The sequence below is a fragment of the Melanerpes formicivorus genome, unplaced genomic scaffold (assembly GCF_026170545.1).
Source record: "Melanerpes formicivorus ecotype bairdi unplaced genomic scaffold, bMelFor1.0.p_v2 SCAF_43, whole genome shotgun sequence".
In the NCBI taxonomy this organism is placed as follows: domain Eukaryota; kingdom Metazoa; phylum Chordata; class Aves; order Piciformes; family Picidae; genus Melanerpes; species Melanerpes formicivorus.
The window spans coordinates 3167885-3189177 of NW_027142395.1; the positions used below are offsets into that span (position 1 = coordinate 3167885).

General features: G+C 48.6%; 2 protein-coding genes across 3 annotated transcripts; one reads left to right on the plus strand and one right to left on the minus strand.

Moving 5' to 3' along the window:
* Positions 1 to 13800: 13800 nt before the first annotated feature.
* On the minus strand, positions 13801 to 17824 carry ZFP36L2 (ZFP36 ring finger protein like 2). Of its 2 annotated transcripts, none has more exons than XM_068158847.1 (2): positions 17740 to 17824; positions 13801 to 17094 (listed from the first exon to the last, which is right to left on the minus strand). In XM_068158847.1, the coding sequence occupies exons 1-2, from the start codon at positions 17788 to 17790 to the stop codon at positions 15709 to 15711; spliced, it is 1437 nt and encodes a 478-aa protein (XP_068014948.1). In that variant the 5' UTR covers positions 17791 to 17824; the 3' UTR covers positions 13801 to 15708. The 2 variants fall into 2 exon arrangements, with proteins under 2 accessions (XP_068014948.1, XP_068014947.1); XM_068158846.1 differs by having other exon boundaries at positions 13801 to 17097; positions 17740 to 17823.
* Positions 17825 to 18575: 751 nt separating this feature from the next.
* LOC137451402 (uncharacterized) lies at positions 18576 to 20879 on the plus strand. Its single transcript, XM_068158848.1, has 2 exons — positions 18576 to 19574; positions 19824 to 20879. The coding sequence occupies exon 1, from the start codon at positions 18750 to 18752 to the stop codon at positions 19431 to 19433; it is 684 nt and encodes a 227-aa protein (XP_068014949.1). The 5' UTR covers positions 18576 to 18749; the 3' UTR covers positions 19434 to 19574; positions 19824 to 20879.
* Positions 20880 to 21293: the final 414 nt, after the last annotated feature.

The following is a 21293-nucleotide window of genomic DNA, read 5'->3' on the forward strand; positions in this document are numbered from 1 at the left end:
GTTCTTTGGAGATATGAAAGTCACAGTTCAATGGATTCAATGATGGATGGCAAGTGACCACTGAAGCTGCCGAACATCTGGTTAAAGATACAATTAACTTATTCCCATAAACAAGCCTGGATGGGAATATGCAGGAACAAAGCATAGTGGCACACATGAAAGAAGGAATCCAGCCAGCATGGACACCTATAGCATATGGGACCCAAGGACACCAGCAGGCTGTGCCACAAGAAACAGCAGCTGGAGACTGTACTATCTATTGGAAGATGTACTCTGTGTGAGAGGGGGAATAATGCACCTTTCTCTATATTGCTTCCTGCTTTGGTGCTACCAGCTTGACACAATCCCTGCATAACAGAATATTTCTTCCCAGGCCCACCAGAAGAAGTTACAGCTTCCTGCGCAACCACCAGCACGGCTCGGAACAAAGCAGCAGCTATATAGAGGTGACATTTTCCCAGGACTGACAATCCCTGACCACAGGTAGCATCAAAAAACTGGGGTGGGGTTGGAGGACAAACTCAGCAAAGAAGTTTGCCTGCTCAAAGGAATTTATTACTTTTAATTGCAAATTACCTTTCCCTTTTACTTCATACTTGGAGAAATTCTGTAAATAGTTCAGCAACACCAGAGAGAAAAAAAAATTGAACATGTTTGAAGAAGATACCTCTGCCAGCATGACCAGATACAGGCAGCAAGTACTATGAACAAGGATGGAAAGCCCAGGCAGCATTCACAGGCAGGGAGAGCTGAGTTACACAGAATTAGAGGTTCGGCTTAGATAAAAGTTTGCTGTTATGCAGCCTTGCTCATTTGCTTCAGTTTGGCGGGGGGCGGGGGGGGGGTGGGGGGGGTGGGAAAGGCAATAAAAATCTCAGAACAACAAAAACTTTACAAAGATCAAGTTTCTCCAGGATTTCCAGAATCTTCCAGTTCCCAAATGACTGCAGCCTACAGGGGCCCCTCCCATTCAGGTACATGGCAAACTAGAAAATAAATTAATGCCAGAAAAGTTAACCAGGGCAGGGCAGGGCAGGGCAGGCAGGGAGGATGGGGGAAGGGGGAAAGTAAGGGGGAAAGGCTAAAATTTACCAGTTTGTGTTCTCTCAGGGCTGGGTCTGAGTCCCTGTCAGTGCTCTCAGGGAAGTGCCAGCAAAGTGCTTGGACCTTCAACACAACTCATTCTTTGAAAGCAGATTTTTCTCTCATTCCACTGAAGCAATCTTATTATCAGGTGTCATGATAGTCATCAAATCAATTGGGACTTCTCTTTCTTACTTTTCTTAGCCAAATAACCAGCTGCATACTTCTCATGCTGAGAAACCTTAACAGGAAGACTTCAGGCTGAAGAAGAAAACCTTTCTCTAAACTCAGATCAACCACTCCAGCACAGCTTCGGTCACTCCCTGTCCTCCACACCAGAATGCAAACTCAAATTCAAGGAGCCAGATGCACAGCTGACATTATGTAACACTGACAATGAGATAAGAGCGCATCATTGTCATGGTGCCAGTGCCCCCCTAACCTCATTCCAGTTACTACCAAGGTTTGTTCATAAAATCAAAACTTCCGTTCCTCAGAATACATAAAATTCCTTAGAAAAGAACTACTACAGAATCACATATTTACATATTTTACTGAAAAGCACAGCAGCACCTGGGGCTCATAGAGACAGGGCTCTGCATAAACATGAGGGTCACAAAGCAGGTTTCAGGAAGAACCTGACCTACATTTCACCTAAAGCTCACTAGGACTTCTGGGCCTCTGTGAGCGATGCTGAAGCAGAAGCGTTTCCACCTAGATGTAACTGGCCTCATTAAGAGAACTGAAACCAAACTAACTCAGTGAGGTGGTTTCAGAATTGGATTCTGTTAGAATATTTTAGTCCCTGGGAACTGTCCAATTCATAAAATAATGGACCATTTGCATGGTAAAAGCTAGCTCTGCTAAGAGGTCGTGGGATATTGAATGCTTTAGTGAGCTGTTTCTTTCATGCTGGCTGCAGTACAAGGAGAAGCTGTATACAACAGAATTTACAGGTTTTTTCACTCTTCTCCACATGTACAATTTCTTTTACTCTTGTCCACACAGCCACAGCAACAAGGCTACTTACATGCTGTGGCTTCTAACTGACAAGATTCCCTCCTTTGCTTGCATAATGCTGCCACAATCATGAAATATTAAGTTCTGTGTTTTTCTATGTTACTGTAATCCTAACTGGCTGATTTTCACCCTCACTGGTTTCCCTTTTCCACTACTAGTTCTGGAGTTACAGAAAGTAATGGCAATGCCAATGAAACACTTAGTATTTACTTTTCCATCAGGATAACACTATCTGCTCAGTCTCCATGAATTCCACACCACTTGAAAAGTTGCTCTTTCCAATCAGTTTTTAGAGTTGCAAGCTGAAAACCCACCATGTTATAACATGCTAGTTAACAAAACTTCAAAGAAACTCAGACAGGTTCTTCCCCCTTCTTACCTCCTGAATCAGCAGACGACTAAGAGCTTCACCTCACTGATGTTGTCACAATAATGATGCTCCTGCTGAGGTACCAAATTACAGCCCAGGAAACACCTTGACACAAGGGAAACATCCTACCTAGAACCAATGGTCACTCCTTTTAGGGCAGAGGGGTGAGTAGGACAGCCACCTGCACCTGGCAGGTTACCAGCTCTTCCAGGTTTTAAGGTGCACATTGGAGACACCTCTGACACATCATGGTAAAGACCATGGCCAGCTGAGCTCCCAGAGCCCCTGCTAAACATCTGAGGCAATAAAATGGTAAGTACTGGATTAAGATCCCCATGTCAATGGCTTCAGGAGCAGTCTGTGCAAGGTTAAATCACATTTCTGAATAAAACAATTAAAAATCAGTCCAACCATATCAGTCTCTGACATGCTAGACTAACATTCACTCATCTTCTGCAAGGGACTGAGCAGGATCCTGCCCATCTTGGATTTATTGTCTCAAAAGGGTCACTCGAGATAAAATCCTAGCTATCCTGAGGCCAACTATTCCCAGTTTCAGGTGGTGAAAACAAGGAGGGAGCACAAACACAACCACTGCTCTCCAGCAAAGGCTGCAGTCCTTCTGACAACAGGCTGTACCACTGTGAGAGCAAGGGCTTGAGGGTATGAAGACACAAACCTGAACACTGGTTTTCAGGATATAAAACATGCACAGATATTTCTGTGCTCTGAAAGGTTTTGGTAACATATTTTAACACATAAATCTCATCTCAACTGACCATCTCTGCAGTTATTAACAGTGAATCCATAAAAATTCATTATCACATTTTGTGTGTTCCTATCAACCTAACAGAACCTATTTTATATGAAACTACAGGTGACTGTTCCCCAGATCATTAGTTTAGGATTGCCTATTGTATATAGAATTATCTATGGTGTTCATGTTACCCCTTTGAGAATGCGTATTTACCAGTGCCTTGAAATAATTCCTTTTTAAATTCCTCACCAATAGCCAAGTAATAGCAGCTTGTACTTAGTAGCCAGGTTGGATTTCTGTAATTAAGAATAAGGGTTCTTTCCACCAGATTCTAGTAATTCCCCAGGTGCTGAAGTTTTGGACATTCATTTTGGTGACACCAACCCAATCCACAGTTGTCTCTGATTGTGTACCCATAGCTACTATTAAATGGGAAAATGGAGAAAAACTTAATGAGCTGCTATCATCTAGAGATTTCAGGTCTATCATTCCTTCAAGTTCCTATGATTGCTCATTTGTGAAAGTCAAATAGTTCTGTTACTGGAAATATTCACTGGCCCCATGCTTTATTCACATTGATCAAAACCCATTTATTGCAAATTTGACAGCCATTAAATGACAGCCTTACACTTTGGCTTGCCTTCTATTTGCAGATGGAGACAGACCCCATAAAATGTGATGCTTCTTACTTGCTTTACAACATTCTTGCAGCCAATAGTTTAGTATTAACTTTTGTGCTATGAATTCTAAATTCTATCTTGTATTTCATGTTAAGATACAGGTTATTATAAGAAACATTTTGAGTAGACTTTGTGTCCATGTTGACACTATCCCAGAGCTGTGCACCACTTCCAGGCAAGACAGCTTTTCCAGGCTGCCAGGCTTCCTCTTCTTTGACACCATCTCGCCAGTCTCCCTAGGTGTACTTCCTCAAATGCCAACCAGCCAAACTGAAGCAAAATATTTTTCAGCTCTAGAAGTTCAGCTCTAGAAAGCTCAACAGAGTTTGCTGAATGAGGCTTTGCCTACCCTGTGCCCTGGACATCATTTGGTACATCTTGGGATTTCAACCCTGTATGGAGAAAAAAACCCACAGAATATCATTTAGGCTGTGGTTTCACAAGCAGTTGCAGTCAATACAAAGCAGCACCAATGCTGAAAGTGTGGAGGTCCAAGCCCCACATAACACACAAACTTATCCCTTGCTCATGCTTTCGTTCTAGGTCCACAATGCCATGACATAGGTCCAGATCAGAGCACTAATCCAGTATAAAACAAATACTTGTCTTTTTAGAGATAGTGTTCATTTGGATTGGAAATGGCTGCATTCCTCATATAACCTTTAAAAAAAAAAGGGGTGGGGATGTATTTGTTAGCACTGAATTAATCTCTAAAGATTTACAGCATGCTGCTCAGCCCTCATAGCACGACAGCAGCAGATTCTCCCTGATTAGGCTGCTGTGCCACTTGTGCAATCTAGTCAAATGGCATCCAATGCAAGAAATAATTTGCCCTCACCCAGGTGCAGGCACACAACAGGCACAAACTGACCCAGGGCTCTGATGACCCAGAAGGAGATATCTGGGTCTTCCCTTTGACACATGTCCATCATATCCATTTCCACTGCACTGCTGGCCAGCAGCAAACTGTCAGAGCAGATACAAACCCTCTCAAAGAAGGTAGCTGCCTGGGCCAGATTTCTCATCTCCCTTCCAATGCTTGCTCACTCCTGGGAAGAGTAAACCAACACATAGTGCCAATAGCTGGATAACAGCCCCTTACATAGAAGATTTGACAGTATTTGGGAGGGTCAATGCTTCATGTGCACCTTCCAAAACCAGCAAGAGCTCTGAAATCACTGCAGGGGCCACAGCTACCTATCATCCACAGCCAGCAAAGCTAGAATTTAAAATAAGTGAAAATTAGGGTGAAAAATGGTCAGCCATGGAAGAGTCAGAAGATCCACAACATATACATGTGGATACAAGAAAGCCTTAATAATCGCAAAAGCCAGTTGTTACTGCTCCTCTGCAATGAGGGAATGGTTTGCATGCTGCTATTCAGCTCCCTTTACATACAGTACTTGGAATCCATTACAGACTTTCAGGCACAGTTGAAAGCTAATCAAGATCTCATAAGTTACCAGGCCTCTTACTGTTACTGAATTTTCCTCCATTTCTTATCTTGAGTAGCTATTACAATTCCAGGTATTCAAGTGAATGTCATTCAGAAGAGATAAGGTGATAATCCATTGATATAGGACCCTCATATTTAGATTTCAGCATATCCAACTCCCTTGGTTATTAACCATAGCAGAAAAAAGTGGGGTTAAATTACCTTGTATTTCCTTCTCAGATGGTGTATAGAATAGAAATTACTCAGCAAATGTCATCTATCCCTCTTCAACAACAGAGAGGATGTTTCTCAGGGTAATTTTGCCTGCTCTCCTCAGGAATACCAATTTTGAAGGAAGTTCACCCCAAAATGCCTCTATTAACTCATCCATCATACCTCTTTGAAAGCATACATGGAACCACTGGTATCTGTTTGACTAAGCTTTGAGATAAAAAGGTCTTTTTTAAAGACAGGGTCCTTTAGACCTCAAAGGAAGACTCTCATTCCACTGCTCTTCCCATCAATATTAAATTCCTACCAGTAATAAAGGAATTAGACCTACAAATTAATGTTCTGCAGTGCATATGCTGCAAAATTAGAGATGCTGCTAAATCTATGCCAGCTGATAATAACTGTTTCCTTTCTCATACACAACTTCTCAGAAGATGCAGAGTTTTGCTACCCTGTCACTATTTGATTTCCAGTAAAACAGACAAAATAACTAGGGGATGCATCCACATTAACTAAGCCCTACCTTGATGCAAGTATTCCTTTGAACATCAGTATTTTTTTCAAACAGCAAAAGAAATACCCAAGGTCCATGTGAGTCATTCATAATCACCAATGCAGAAAAGCAGTTTTTAAATTCACATACCAAGAATTCCCAAAGAACTGTGAAGGAAACAATGGTTCTTCAAAATGAACAAAACCCACCCAGGAGGTATAGGCAAACCTAGCAACTTGGTGAGGAGATCCCTTGTCCTCTGGTCACTCCTATAACCTCTCGAGCATGTAGGGCTATACTTCCTCCTCCTCCATTTAAGCAGCTCTGAAACCTGTCAGACTCCACGGATCTGCTTCAACTAAGCCAACAAAATCCTCAATTTCCCCCCTTTCTGCCTGGTTACTAAAATGTATAGACTCCAAGGCAAATGTGAATGCCAGAGCTGGCAGGGGTCAAGTGGACCTTTTGTGGATCAAGCACCCACCCACAGCCGTGTGGTGCAAACTGCAAGCAGGGTGCTGGGGTGCTCTGCTGGATCTGTGACCCAAACAGGCTCAGGGAGCGGGTCAGAAAGGGCCAGGGAGCAGAGTTGAGAAACTGCTGTCTTCTGGTTGGAGGCAACGTGCTACACCAAGGTCCAGTGTATCATTTTCATTCCAACCCTGCACTGAGTTCTTTAGCAGATGAACACTTAAGAGGTCTGGCTGTGGTCACTTTAGAATAGAATAGAATAGAATAGAATAGAATAGAATAGAATAGAATAGAATAGAATAGAATAGAATAGAATAGAATAGAATAGAATAGAATAGAATAGACCAGGTAGGAAAAGACCTTCGAGATCATCATATCCAACCTATCACCCAACACCATCCAATCAACTAAACCATGGCACCAAGTGCCTCATCCAGTCTCCTCCTAAACACCTCCAGTGATGACGACTCCACCACCTCCCTGGCAGCACATTCCAATGGCACTCTCTCTATGTAGAATTTCTTCCTAAAATCCAGCCTAAACCTCCCCTGGCACAGCTTGATACCGTGTCCTCTTGTTCTGGTGCTGGGTGCCTGGGAGAAGAGACCAACCCCCACCTGGCTACAACCTCCCTTCAGGTGGTTGGAGATAGCAAGAAGGTCTCCCTTGAGCCTCCTCTTCTCCAGGATAAGTAACCCCAGTTCCCTCAGCCTTTCCTCATAGGGCTCTGCTCCAATCCCCTCCCCAGCTTTGTTGCCCTTCTCTGGACACATTCCAGCAACTCAACATCTTTCCTAAACTGAGGGGCCCAGAACTGGACACAGGACTCAAGGTGTGGCCTAACCAGTGCTGAGTACACGGGCACAATGACTTCCCTGCTCCTGCTGGCCACACTGTTCGTGATGCAGGCCAGGATGCCATTGGCCTTCTTGGCCACATCGCTGGGCACACTGCTGGCTCATGTTCAGCCTACTATCAATCAGTATCCCCAGGTGGGTGAGGAAATCGGTCCCTCTGCAGAGGAAAGACTAGGGCACAAATTAGGGGCAATTGAGAAGTCAGGAGCCCAGCTGAAGTGCATGTACACCAATGCACGCAGCCTGGGCAATAAGCAAGAGGAGCTGGAAGTCCTGGTCCACCAGGGTGACTATGATATAGTTGCCATCTCAGAAACATGGTGGGATAACACGCACGATTGGAGTGCTGCACTGGGGGGTTACAGGCTCTTTAGGAGAGACAGGCGAGGGAGAAGAGGAGGGGGGGTGGTTCTGTATATTAGGGAGTCACTCTCTGCCACAGAGCTTGAGGTGGAGAAAGAAGGGATTGAGAGCCTGTGGGTTAAAATCAGAGGGCAGCCTAACAAATCTGACATCCTGGTTGGAGTCTGTTACAGACCACCCAACCAGGATGAGGAGGCTGACAAATTATTCTATAAGCAACTGGAAGCTGTCTCAAGATCATCAGATCTTGTCCTTGTGGGTGACTTCAACCTCCCAGATATCTGCTGGGAACTTAATTCAGCAGAGAGGAGGCAGTCCAGAAGATTCCTGGAGTGCATGGAGGACTGCTTCCTGATGCAGCTGTCAAGTGAGCCTACCAGGGGTCAGGCTCTGCTTGACCTGCTGTTCTCCAACAGAGAAGGGCTGGTGGGAGATGTGATCGTGGGAGGCTGCCTAGGGTGCAGTGACCACGAGATAGTGAAGTTTTCAATATGCAGGGAGATAGGGAGGAGCACCAACAGAACCTTCACCTTGGACTTCCAGAGGGCAAACTTCAGCCTGTTTAAGAATCTTATTTGTAAAATTCCCTGGGTAGCAGCCCTCAAGAACCAAGGGGTCCAGGCTGGTTGGAGCTACTTCAAACAGGAGCTCTTGAAGGCACAGGAACTGGCAGTTCCCATGTGCCGAAAGGCAAGCCGGCGGGGAAGGCGACTGGCCTGGATGAGCAAGCAGCTCCTGGAGGATCTAAGGGGGAAAAAGAGGCTGTGTCACCTTTGGAAGGAGGGGAAGGCTTCTCGAGGTATGCTCAAAGAAGTTGTTAGATTATGTAGGAAAAAAATTAGAGAGGCAAAGGCCCAGTTGGAACTGAAGCTGGCCACCTCTGTGAAAGATAATAAAAAGCATTTTTACAAATACATTAACACTAAAAAGAAGGACAAGAAGAACCTGCACTCCTTATTGGACCTGGAAGGGAACACTGTGACTGAAGACGAGGAAAAGGCTGAGGTCCTGAACACCTTCTTTGCCTCAATGTTTAACAGCAAGGCAGGAGGAGTTCAGGACGAGTGGCCTCCTGAGCTGGGTGACAGGGTCAGGGAGCAGTGTAATGCCCTGGAAATCCATGAGGAATTAGTTCAGGACCTGCTGAGCCACTTGGACACTCACAAGTCCATGGGACCGGATGGGATCCATCCTAGGGTGCTGAGAGAGCTGGCAGATGAGCTGGCCAAGCCGCTCTCCATCATTTTCCTCCAGTCCTGGCTCACCGGTGAGGTCCCAGATGACTGGAAACTGGCCAGTGTGGTTCCCATCCACAAGAAGGGTCGGATGGAGGAACCTGGAAACTCCAGGCCAGTCAGCCTGACCTCAGTGCCAGGGAAAGTGATGGAGCAGATTATCCTGGCGGCAATAACTGCACACCTGAAGGATGGCCAAGGGCTCAGGTCCAGCCAACATGGATTTAGGAGGGGCAGGTCCTGCCTCTCCAACCTGATCTCCTATGATCAGGTGACCCGTCTGGTGGACATGGGGAGGCCTGTGGATGTGGTCTGCCTGGACTTCAGCAAGGCCTTTGACACCGTCCACCACAGCAAACTGCTGGCTAAGCTGTCAGCTCGAGGCTTGGACTGCAACACTCTGTGCTGGGTTAGGAACTGGCTGGAGGGCCGAGCCCAGAGAGTGGTGGTGAATGGTGCCACATCCAGCTGGCAGCCAGTCACCAGTGGCATGCCCCAGGGATCAGTGCTGGGCCCCATCCTCTTTAACATCTTCACTGATGATCTGGATGAGGGGATTGAGTCAGTCATCAGCAAGTTTGCAGATGACACCAAGTTGGGAGCAGATGTTGGTCAGTTAGAGGGTCGAAGGGCTCTGCAGAGGGACCTCGACAGACTGGACAGATGGGCAGAATCCAATGGGATGGCATTCAGCAAGTCCAAGTGCCGGGTGCTGCACTTTGGCCACGGCAACCCCATGCAGAGCTACAGGCTGGGGTCAGAGTGGCTGGAGAGCTGCCAAACAGAGAGGGACCTGGGGGTACTGATTGACAGCTGCCTAAACATAAGCCAGCAGTGTGCCCAAGTGGCTAAGAGGGCCAATGGCATCCTGGCCTGCATTAGGAATAGTGTGGCCAGCAGGAGCAAGGAAGTCATTGTGCCCCTGTACTCTGCTTTGGTTAGGCCACACCTTGAGTCCTGTGTCCAGTTCTGGGCCCCTCAGTTTAGGAAGGACATTGAGACACTTGAACGTGTCCAGAGAAGGACAACAAGGCTGGGGAGAGGCCTTGAACACAAGCCCTGTGAGGAGAGGCTGAGGGAGCTGGGATTGTTTAGCCTGGAGAAGAGGAGGCTCTACAACTACCTGAAAGATGGCTGTAGCCAGGAGGGGGTTGGTCTCTTCTCTCTAGCAACCAGCACCAGAACAAGGGGACACAGTCTCAAGCTGTGCCAAGGGAAGTTTAGGCCCAAGGTGAGGAAAAAGTCCTTCCCAGAGAGAGTTGTTAGCCATTGGAATGGGCTGCCCAGGGAGGTGGTGGAGTCACCATCCCTGGAGGTGTTCAAGAGAAGATTGTATGTGGCACTTGGTGCCATGGTCTAGTCATGGGTCTGTGGTGACAGATTGGATTTGATGATCCTCGAGGTCTCTTCCAACCTTAGCGATACTGTGATACTGTGATACCTGGCCGCTCTCCAGCCACTCTGACCCCAGCCTGCAGGGCTGCATGGGGTTGTTGTGATACTCTCTGCACCTCTGTGAGCAGGTACAAGACAGCTGCAGGGCTGGCAGAAGGGACAATGTAACTATACATCTGATGCAATAGAAGTGGGATGCCTTCTCCTTAAACCACTGAGGAAGTGATTTTAAGCTGAAGGGTCAGAAAGTCAAGTTTCCTTTCTCAGGGCTAATGTGCTGCCAAGGCCTGCAGGCTCAGCAGGCATAACCTGAAATATCCTACCTTACTGATGACGGGGCACCCATGCCCGAAGCTCTATCAAGTAAGAGTCACACTCAAGGTGCAAGAAAAGACAGACCACACCATTTAAAAAAGTAATGCAAGTCCCTTATCTTTAGTGCTATACTAGCAAAATGAAAAATATAAAAGTACACTTTGATCATAGCCAACAAGGAGATCCTGGGCCCTCTTTGAAAATGAGGCTGTCAGATGCACACTTTAAAAAAATCATAATCCAGGCTGCACAGCTAAGGATGGGGTGGGGGCAGCAAACAGGAGTGCAATAATTTATTTTGGAAAAGAATATAAGCATTGCTCTGGATATTTTATTAGACATTGGACATGATACCACAGAAAAGGCCTCATCCCTTAACAAGGTGTTTACCCAATGAGGTACTGGTTTGCTGCATTCTGCGATTTAGCAGCCCAGCAGAGAGAGGATCTGGCTGCTCCTCCACTGGTGCTGTGCCTCCTCTACAAGTGACACAGACTGTGCCCTAATTCCAGCTCCTACACTTGAACTGGAGGCGAATCAGGGGTATGGTGAAATCAGCTCATGATGCACTAAACAAACAGCAGCATTCCTGTGCTACATGGTGCACTGCTGGGAATGTTTTTGGTGGTGTGCAAGCTGTTCAGTTGTGTGCTGAATTGGGTTTAGCTTTTGTAATTAGCTTGGGTTAGTCAGTGAGCCCCAAAGCCCAGAGGAAGAAATGGCTGAGAGAGTCACAGCACACCCACTCTACCTGAAGAAGGCAAATCCAAACAGATAAAAAGCCCCTAAGAAACTGAGAGGACTAAGGAGTAAAAATTAGAACTGCTGGTTTGATAATATATTTGAAAACCCCCTAAGGATCATACCAAGCTGCATTAAATCAATTCCCATTTTAAGATCTATTCCATTGTACCTGTTTCTACAAATATAAGGATTTGCTACAATTTCTTTCAGATTTTCAACTGAAGCAAGCATCTAAGACTCAGTCTTAACTAATAATTAGTAAAATCCTCATTTTCCATATTCCCCACCTCAGTTTAAGTGCCCCCACAACTATTAAGAGAAATACCACACCCATAACAGGCAATAGCAGAGACCATAGTGCTCCTTACTCAACCCCAAGCTCTTGAAGAAAAAGTTTATTTTTTATGCAGGGTTTTATCAATTTATTGGAAGGCATCAGGAAATCTCTGAATGGCCTGACTAGCTTTACATGCTTAGTTGAATTTTGAAAGTAAAACAAAGAGTGCATGTGCTTAAATCAACATGTCACTGGTTTAAAGGTTAAGACTTGATTGTGCAGTGCAAGAAACAGGCACTTATCTTCCCAGTTCAAGGACTTCTGATGAACAGCAGAAGCACGTAACACCATAACAGGCTGCTCTGCAGTACACTTTTGCAGAGATACAAACAGAGCAGCGCACAGGAGGAGCAGCCATAAGAGCATCACTTGCTTGGAACAGGACAGAGGGTGGCTCAGGCCCCATTCTACCCCCACTGGCACACCACTAGCCCCTTGGGAGAGACTCACAGGCTGTCACCCATCCTGTCCTGGCAACCTTTTCCACACAAAATGCTGGCACTGATACCAGCACGATTGTATTTCACATGGGGCAGCTGCTATAAAGCTCCCAGAGCTCTTCCAGCCAGGAGACACCAAAGTCAACCCTGGCACCCTCACCCAGATCCTGTTCATCCAAGAGAGAGTCACATGGAAGATGAAAGTGCTGCACTGATGGGAGTACAGCTCTCCTAAATAAGTGAAACACAGCAATAAATAAAGTCCTTATCTATTGTGGTAAGAAAAAGGTGGGCTCGGGGGAAGAGGTAAGCAAAGGAAAGAACGGAAAAGCATACTTAGGGAAGACAGATATGAAACTGAATGAGACATGCACTTCTAATTAATTGGTTTCAAAATCCCCCAAGTGAGTGAAGATGTAAGCTTCAGACACCAGTCAAAACAGCAGCTACTCTGCTTCCTGCAAACTACCAGCAAATGCCTTCTCCTTGCAGTTGTGGTATCTGTACCGGGATCTGGCAGTGCTCAGAACTACTGCACAGGCAGTGCCAGAAAGGTTCTCCAGGAATTAGTTTGGGATTGAGGGCAAGCAATTTTGAGCCAAAGCATCAGACTAGTCCATAAAAAAAGAAAAAGGTGACTGCTGTAGCCAGGCTGTGTAGTCATACATTGCTTATGTTTTAATTTTAAACTGGGAGTCAGTTTGTTACACAAATGTATGGCAGCGCTGCTACATTCCACCTTGTATTTATAGAAAGTACTGTGGCAGTCCGGGCAGCCCAGAGATGCCAAAATGTTAACAGCATTTATTATTAGTATAACAAAAGAGCAACAAAAGCCAGTTGAAATTGTGACTTAGTTCAAGGGACTGATTGGAAGGGACCAAATAACAGTTATTAGCTGAAATTCCTCCTGTACTAATGAACGCAGCCCCCAAGCTGCCAAGTATTTTGTTATACAAATATACCCTCAGAAAGGCAATTTGTTTAAAATCCCAGCCCTGAAAACTGATTAACACATTGAACCCTAGCCTGATTAACACCTGATATGTCCTGAGTGGCAAGAGCTTTGAGGCAGAAGCCTGCATTCCTGCGATGAGGAACAAAGCTTTTGGGATAAAGGGTAAACCTTAATTAAGCCTTTTTGTTACAAAACTGTCAGTTCCTCCTTACCCCAAACAAGCCAGGCATGCTCATATAGCCCCATCAGCAACGTCTGTCTGATAAACGCCATTTTTTTCCTGCTCCAGCTGTTAAACTACAAGCAGCAAGAAAAGAACAAAAAAAAAGAAAAAAAAAGACAGTAAAGAAATGAAAACTGAAAACAAACTAAAGCAGGATACAGTGCACTGCTAGCATTGCCGAACCTTCTGGAAGGATTTATTAACTTTGGCTGCGAACCAGTGATTGCTGGAGGAGTGAACTGGAAGTGCAGTGCAAACTGGTTAATCTGTAGCTAGACATTATTTGTGATGGGAGGGGGAGGGAGGGAGGGGGGAGAGGTGGTGTTGGTGTTTAGCAAGAAATATTCACTGCCGGGAAGACAGGGTTTTAACATTTTGATGGGTTACTTCTCCTTATGTTTTTTTTTCCAAAAAGTTTTATTGGGAGAACTACAAAACATTTACAGTACAAAGTTTACAGTCTCACAATCTGTAGTGAACTGACTCCCGAAAAATATATTACAACTCAAGTTGACTTATCCTTTAGTTACATTCAAAACATAGTTCTGTTAAAGTAGTCCAAAAGAGTACATAGTGCTCAATCTGTACCTATGTACAAACATAACTAAGCTACTGCTCATTCATCCACCGTCCAGGGAAGTTTTAGAAAACTCCTGCCTTTCTAACATAAGGAAAGAAAAATAAATTACAAGTCTTGGAATTCAATTAAACAAGACATGTTCATGTACTGGTATAAAGTTTCAGATCCAAAGATGGCCTCCATTCTTACACAAAATAAAGTGGTGAAATTTTGCCGTAGTTAAAACTCTTCCCTACATTCAAATTATCAAGCATTAAGAAAAATACTTATTTGGTTGAGAGATATTTAAGGCAAGCGTGGACCCTCAAGAAGGCACTTTGAGATGTAACACTAGCACCCCCAGTTATTGCTACATACACTTCGAAAATATATCACAGTGTGATTGGTGGAGTTAGGCAACACAAAATACTTTTTGGTTATTTAAACACGTCTGAATTAGATTTGCCACTTTTAAGTCTGATTGCTAAGTCAGTCTTCTTCTGTTTGTTTTTTTAGGTGTGTGTTTCAACTCGGACGGGCTACAACCATTTACATTCTAACAAAACCCATAGAAATTCCTCAAACTACTTCCACAGCATCGAGACCGATTTCTCTACAGAAACCATGCAATCTTTCAGATTTACGTAAACAAGGAGAGAAATTAATGAAATAAATATTACATACAATCTCTTAAATTAAGAATTTTACTCATTTACAATAAAATAACCAAGTGAAGTTACAAAAAGGCATATATTACTGTGAAAAGAACACACTCCATGTTTCGCCGATTAATAATGGCAATCATAATTTAAACATAATAAAAGAATATATATCTATTGCTTTTCATCATACCCGATAAATACAGTATGAACAAATTACCAATGTATACTTTTCACAAGATAATAAATAAGTTAAATAGTTTCATATTGAGTTGTGTGCAGTGACTCATTCATGCAATCAACTCAAACAGAAAAAAAAAAACAAACAAACAAAAAAAATCAGCAGTTATTCTCCAACAAATTACAAACTAAACTCAGCTGAGTGCTTCCAAATAAAGCAACAACAAAATTGTTCTAAGCCAAACATCCACTAAGTGGTGGCAATGGAACCAATATTAAACTTTGGAATGAAGGTTTTAGCATTTGTTATAATAATATATAGATATATAAAAAAAAGGTTATCAAGGCATATTCTTGGCAGGATGATGGATTTCTCTTTTCCTCTTTACAAAAAAAAACTTGTAGTTTAGTACGTTCTGGGTTTTTATTTGAACTCGATTGAACGATAAACTAGTTTGAAACTTTTTTTTGTACGTGTTTGGAGGAGCTGGACAGGCACGACTCGGGCTCCTCGGATTGTTGCTTTCTGGTGGTGTCTTTTCTAATGCTCACTCTTGTTTTGCTTGGTTTTTTTCGTTTGAACACAGATGGAATGGCTGCTGCTGGTGCATATAACAACTTGTCTCCAAAGAACAACGATAAAAAAAACACCCAAACCAAAAATCCCCTTCTTCCAAGGTCTCTCTATAAAAATAGGTTTGTTCAGTTCGTGTCGTTTGCCCTTTTGCAAGATGCTTTGTTTTGTTCAGCTCTCGGTGTATATATAGAGATAGATATATAGATATATAGATAGATATATTAAAAAAAAAAAAAAAAAAAAAAATATTCACTTTCTTCACTCGTTAACTTACTTGCTTGGCAGCCACAGGGCCGAGCGGCGGCAGCCCGGTATGCCCGGCCCCCCTAGTCGTCAGAGATGGAGAGACGACTGAAGATCGGCAGGCGGCGGCCCGAGTCCAGGCTGGGCGACTCGGAGCCGCTGAGGGAGCCGGAGCTGAGGGAACCGCTCAGGTAGCTCTCCCGGTCGGAAAGAGAGTCCGGGGGACTGGGCGGCGCGTCGAAGACAGGCGACTCGGAGAGGCGGCGGAGGGGCTGGAAGCTGAAGGGCGGCGAAGCGGGTGGCGGTGGGCAGCCCCCGCCGGGCGGCGGCGGAGGTGGCTGCTGCTGGCAGCGGTAGTAGGCCGCGGCGGCGGCAGCCGCGGCAGCTGCAGCGGCGAAGTTCTGGGTGTGGAGGGCGAGTGGGGCGATGAGACTGCCTAACTCCTGCCCCGAGAAGGAGAACGCATTGTTAGCGCAGGGGGGAGAGAGCAGCTCCTCGCAGTACGACGCGGAGGCGGGCGGCGGCGGCGTGCGCGACCCGCCGGGGCTCTCCAGCAGGGCGGCGTCCAGGCGACCTCCGGGTGGCGGGGGCGGTGGGGCGGCGCTGTGTGGGTGGTGGTGGTGGTGGTGGGCGGAGAAGCCGGAGAAGCTTAGGCTGTGGTGCAGCTTGGGTCGCTCGCCGCCGCGCGGGTGCCCGAAGCTACTGCCGCCGCTGCCCAGCGGGTGGTCGCGGGGGGCGAAGGCGCGGAGGTCGCCGGTACTGCCGGTGGGGTGCGGTGGCGGGTGGTGGTGGTGGTGGGGCCCTCCTGCAGAGGCGGCGCCGGCAGTGCCACCCCCTGGCGCCGGGCGGCGCTCGTCGGCGTTGTGGATGAAGTGGCAGCGGGGGCCGTAGGGGCAGAAGCCGATGGTGTGGAAGGTGCGGCAGAGCTCGGTTTTGTACTTAGGATGGCGGGTGAGGCTGCGCAGCTCGTGGAAGCCGTGCGCGAACTGGCACTTCTCGCCGTACTTGCAAGCGCCGCTCTCCTCGAAGGGGCGGCACAACTCCGTCTTGTAGCGCGTCGAGTTGATAGGGGCCCCGCCGCCGGAGCCGCCCCCCTTGCCGGCCGCCGCCTGCTGCTGCTGCTGCTGGAGCTGCTGCATGAGGTGCTGGCTGCGCTCGCCGTTCTCGCTGAAGGAGCGGTCCCGAAACTTGTTCTCCTTGTTGAGTAGGGCCGTGGGGCTGCTGCTGCCGCCTCCGCCGGAGCCCGCCTCTTTCATACTGCCGAACGAAGACGAAGAAGAGGAGGAGGTGGAAGAAGAGCTGGAGCCGGTGGGGCTGGGAAACTTGGAGCCGCCGGCCAGCGCCGGCAGGTTGCTGGTGGAGTGCCGCCGCAGGAAGCCTGGCGCGAAGCTGGAGCTGGGGGGGGTCACCGGGGTCCCCACGGCCTTCTTATCCAGCATGCTGCTGAGGTTGGTCAGTGACTTCTCCGTCTGCTGGGACGGGGGGAGGAGAAGGGGAAGCGGGGGAAAACAGAGCGGGAGAGAAAAGGGTGTTGCACAGTGACTGCCAGCCCACCTCCACAGCTCCGTCGGGCGCCCAGTGCCCCCTCTGCAGTGCTGCCGGCGCGCCATGGGTGCCGAGGGAGGGGTTGGGGGGGGTGGGGGGGTGTTTGCACCGCCTAGCCCGCCCCCAAAGCAGGTCTGCTGCGAGGGGCAGCGTGCCACAAGGAGCGCGACAGAAACGGGGGGTGGGGGGGGGAAGTCAACAAAAAGACCCCTTAAAGGCTTTGCTGTATATGCAACTTTTATATAAAAGTTTCTCTTGGCAGCGCAACACTTGGGCCGCGCAGCTCCGGCGCTTCTGCACCTCCAGACAAAACCCACCCCGAGCGCCCCCGTAGCAACCGCGCACAGCACGCCGCTCCGACGCTCGCAGCCTTGCATCAGCCGCGTTGCAGCAGCACACACGCTGCTTTAGCCCGGCCAGCTGTCAGGCGGCGCACACCCCGTCCCGGGCGGGCGCAGGCCTCCCGCCCTGCCAGGATCCGTCCCCGGTCCGAGCAGCCTGGGACACTGTCTTGCACAGCGCGGCACCGGCAGCCGGGGTCGCGCCTGAGAAACTGCGCTCCTCCCTACCTTGCACAAGAAATCGATATCGTAGAAGGCGGATAAAAGTGTCGTCGACATTTCTAGATCCTGTAATGGTCGGAAATACAGGAAGGACCGAAAGATCCCGCTTTCCTCGGAGAGTTTGGAAAAGCCACGACTATATAGGAGAGGGCAGTTTTCTTGAGATCCGAAATGATCCCGTCTCCTTCCCGGCGGGACGACGGGTGCCGAGCCGAGGCGGCGACGGCGGCTGCACAGCAGCAGGCGAACTGCGGGAACTCCGCGGCGCCCCGCGCCGCCCCCATATAAACGCCGCCGCCGGGGCCCGCGGGGGCGGTGCCCCGCTCCGGCCGCCCCATGCCGCGTGCCGGGCCCGCCCCAGCCCGCTCCGCCCCGGTCCAGCCCGCCTTGCCTCGACCCGCCGGAACGCTGAAAGTTTTGTAGGAGGGTGCGGGGCGCACTGGTGGTGAGCGGCAAGCTCGTCTGTATTGCCCACCGACAGTCCCCGGTACTCCCGAGTCGGAGGCATCCGGAGCGGGACGGGCCGCGGCGGAGTAGCAGTGCGCCTTACGAGCTCGCCCGTGCGGAACGCCGTTCTTTGCACCCCTCTCCAAACACCTGGGGCTCCCACGCCAGCTGCGGCCTCCAGCCCCGCCAGCGGGCTGGGGATTGTACGCGCAGCCGCCGAGCGGCCTCTCCCTTATCCAAGCGGGTGGGGGCCGCGGCCGGGCAGAGGCGGGCGCGCGGTGGGGCGGGAGAGGCGCGGCAGCGCCGGGGACACGTCTTCCTCACGCCCCACTGGAAATAAACCTTTACCACAGAATTGGTTTGAAACAAAGGTCGGGCCCGCGCTGCCCCAGTGAGATTGGCAGGCTGCGCGCCTCGCCGCTTCTTCTCTCTTTTGGGGAGTTCGGATTTTTTCTGAATTTGGGGGAGGTTGGCAAGCAGTGGCGGGACAGCACTACATCGTCCGGGCTGATCTGCGACCCTCCCCCCGGCAATCGTTCCCGCCCCGTATCGTCTTAGGCCTACGTCCCATGCTCTCTACACCTCACCCCCAGCTGCGACCCCGCAGCCGCCAAGGTCTTGTGACCCGCCGGCCTGTGCCAGGTTGCCGCCCCAGCTCGCTGCTGCGGGAGCTCTCCCGCCGGGCAGCCCCCTCCCCCCCGCCGCCGGGACGGGCGAGAGCAGCAGCAGGTCGGCTGGCGAGGTTCCTTCCCCCGGCCGGGAGCCGCCGATCAAAACACCCCACCCCCTCCCTTGCCCCCGCGCCGATAAGGCCGCGCAAACACGCCAAGAGAAAGCAGCGTAGGCAGCCGCTCTGTCCCCTCCCGCGTTTGGTGAGCCCCAGGAAAGCGGAGAACGGACAGACGCGTAAAGTTTTATTGCTGCTAAAGCCAGCAGAGGCGTTTCTCTTTAGCTTCCGAGCCTGTCAGGCCCCGGAGGCCCAAGGGTGCAGATCAGGGTCAGCAGGAACCCCGCGCTTCGAAAACACGTTTCCAAAAGCAAGAAAGTTGGGGACGGCGGCCTGGACTCCTGGAGCACGTCACGCGGGCTTTGGCGCTTGCCCCCACCCCCACCCCACCCGAGCCGCCATGAGGCTCACGCTCCCGTTTGGCTCATTCCCCTCCTCCTCCTCCTCCCCAGAGGCTGCGTCTGGTGGGTGGTGCGCTGCAGGCTGGAGCCGGACTCCACCACTAGTGCAGAGCCACCGCCAGTGACCCGCCGCCGCCGGAGGAGGGGCGCGCGGCCTGACAGGCCTGAGCTGAACTTGGCAGCAGATCTTAAAAACGCCCGGGAAAGGAGAGCTGGGCACGGTAACCCCAAACCTCGTTTATTTCGTGTCCCAGCGCTTCATGTAGGTGAGTTCCCCACTCTCCCGGCGCTTTTCGGAACGGCATAACCGGCCGCGTTGCCAGCCCATCCCGCCTCCCGGCTGCAAACCTGCCAGCTCGGGCGAGAGGAGGTGGGCCCGCAGCTGGGGCCGACGAAGATGCGCGAGGCTTTGACACCCCCTGGTGCCCGTGCCCGCACCCGCGGAGAGCTGCGACAGCTTTCCCTTAAGGAGTTCCAAAACGAGATAGAATTCCTCCTACCTTTCTCTCCTCCAGCCTTGCAGAAAGGTTACTACTCCTGACCGACCAACAAGGTGCTGCCTCTCAAACGGGAACCCACCTGAAAGGCAAACCACGAGACCAGCGCAGATGGACGCCATAATGCACAGAATTTCCCATTACCGTGCCTCTTTTGCTACAACTTTCTCCCTGGCCCACTCTGATTTGCTTGCATACTGACCCAAAATTAAACTCTTCCTCCTCCCAAACCTATCTGTAAGGAAACCCATCACCTTCAGAGCAGATCCTGACTGCTAGTGAACTGAGTAAACAGTTCATGATAACAATCAGGCAATGTGTTAGCATCATTTGGAAGAACACTTTGATAAACTCACTTTGATCAAGCACATGGCAGATAGCACGCCAGTATAAAATTTTGCTAACCCTCGTCTGCAATTGATGCTTAAGGTTTAAAGGTTCTTGATTGAGTGGTTATAAAGTCACCAGCAGTGTATGGTGAAATGTCTGTGTGCTGATAACTTGCTTAATTTGCTCTCTATAACCTAAGGTGGATAACAGAGGTTTCAACTACCTTTTAAAACCATAAGAAGACAGCATTTTCAAGCCATTTGGTTTACTGATTAACCAAGTCCTCAAGGCTTCACAAAGTTACTTAAGTTTTATGGTCACTGTGGATCTACTACTATGGTGTTACCTGTCTGCATTTATCCATTTGTCAATATTGATTCTGCATATATATTTTAAATTCTACTCAATGGGGAAAAAACCCAAACCACCAAACAAGCAAACAACAACAACGAGCCCACAACCACTCACAAACAAACCAATCAAAAAGAGCTGATTTATGCTAACCACTGACATGAGTGAAGTCACACAAGCGTACTGTAATCCTGACACCACACAAAGTTCTGTTTCTTTTCTACTGTAAAAGCTGTTGCTACACTAGCTCAAAAATGTTGGGAAGGCATGGCAAAAGCAGCAGCTGCTAATTAATTGTACAGGTCTTAACTATTTTAAAGAGTGGGTTCCAGACATAATCTGGGCTGTTCTTTCCCCAGGAGCTCAAACCAGATGCAAGTAGATTATTTTTCAGCTGAACTCAGTGTGGCTTGTTGTTTCTGTGGAACATCCTTTCATCTCAGATTCCAACTTCTGACTTTTGTCTCCTGAAGTCTCAGGTTTCACTGTTGTATTATAACCCTGAATACTGGAAATTTACAGAAAGTATTCAAACTTCTGTTCCAGAATTATCTTTCAGTGGCAACTTTGTTTAGTGCAGCTTTCAGGTGTCCACTAAACCTAATTTGGAAGTTCAACTACAGTAGAGTCTATTTGAACTCGAGAAGCAGGAAGCAACTGGCCATTGGGTATGACAGAGCCCAGAGACTGCATGCCACTCAGGCCCACGCCATATTCTAGCAAGGCTCAGCCAGCCCCTGGCACGGCTAACGCAAACCCTGGCGAGTTCAAGCCAGCTCCGGACGACGCAAAGCTACAGGCCTGGGC

Excerpts from the sequence above, each read along its gene's own strand:
- ZFP36L2 (XM_068158846.1), bottom strand. The coding sequence starts at position 17,790 with ATGTCGACGACACTTTTATCCGCCTTCTACGATATCGATTTCTTGTGC. Across the intron at positions 17,098-17,739 it reads ATATCGATTTCTTGTGCAAG|CAGACGGAGAAGTCACTGAC; the intron begins GTAGGGAGGAGC and ends CCCCCGTCCCAG.
- LOC137451402 (XM_068158848.1), top strand. The coding sequence starts at position 18,750 with ATGCTCTCTACACCTCACCCCCAGCTGCGACCCCGCAGCCGCCAAGGT.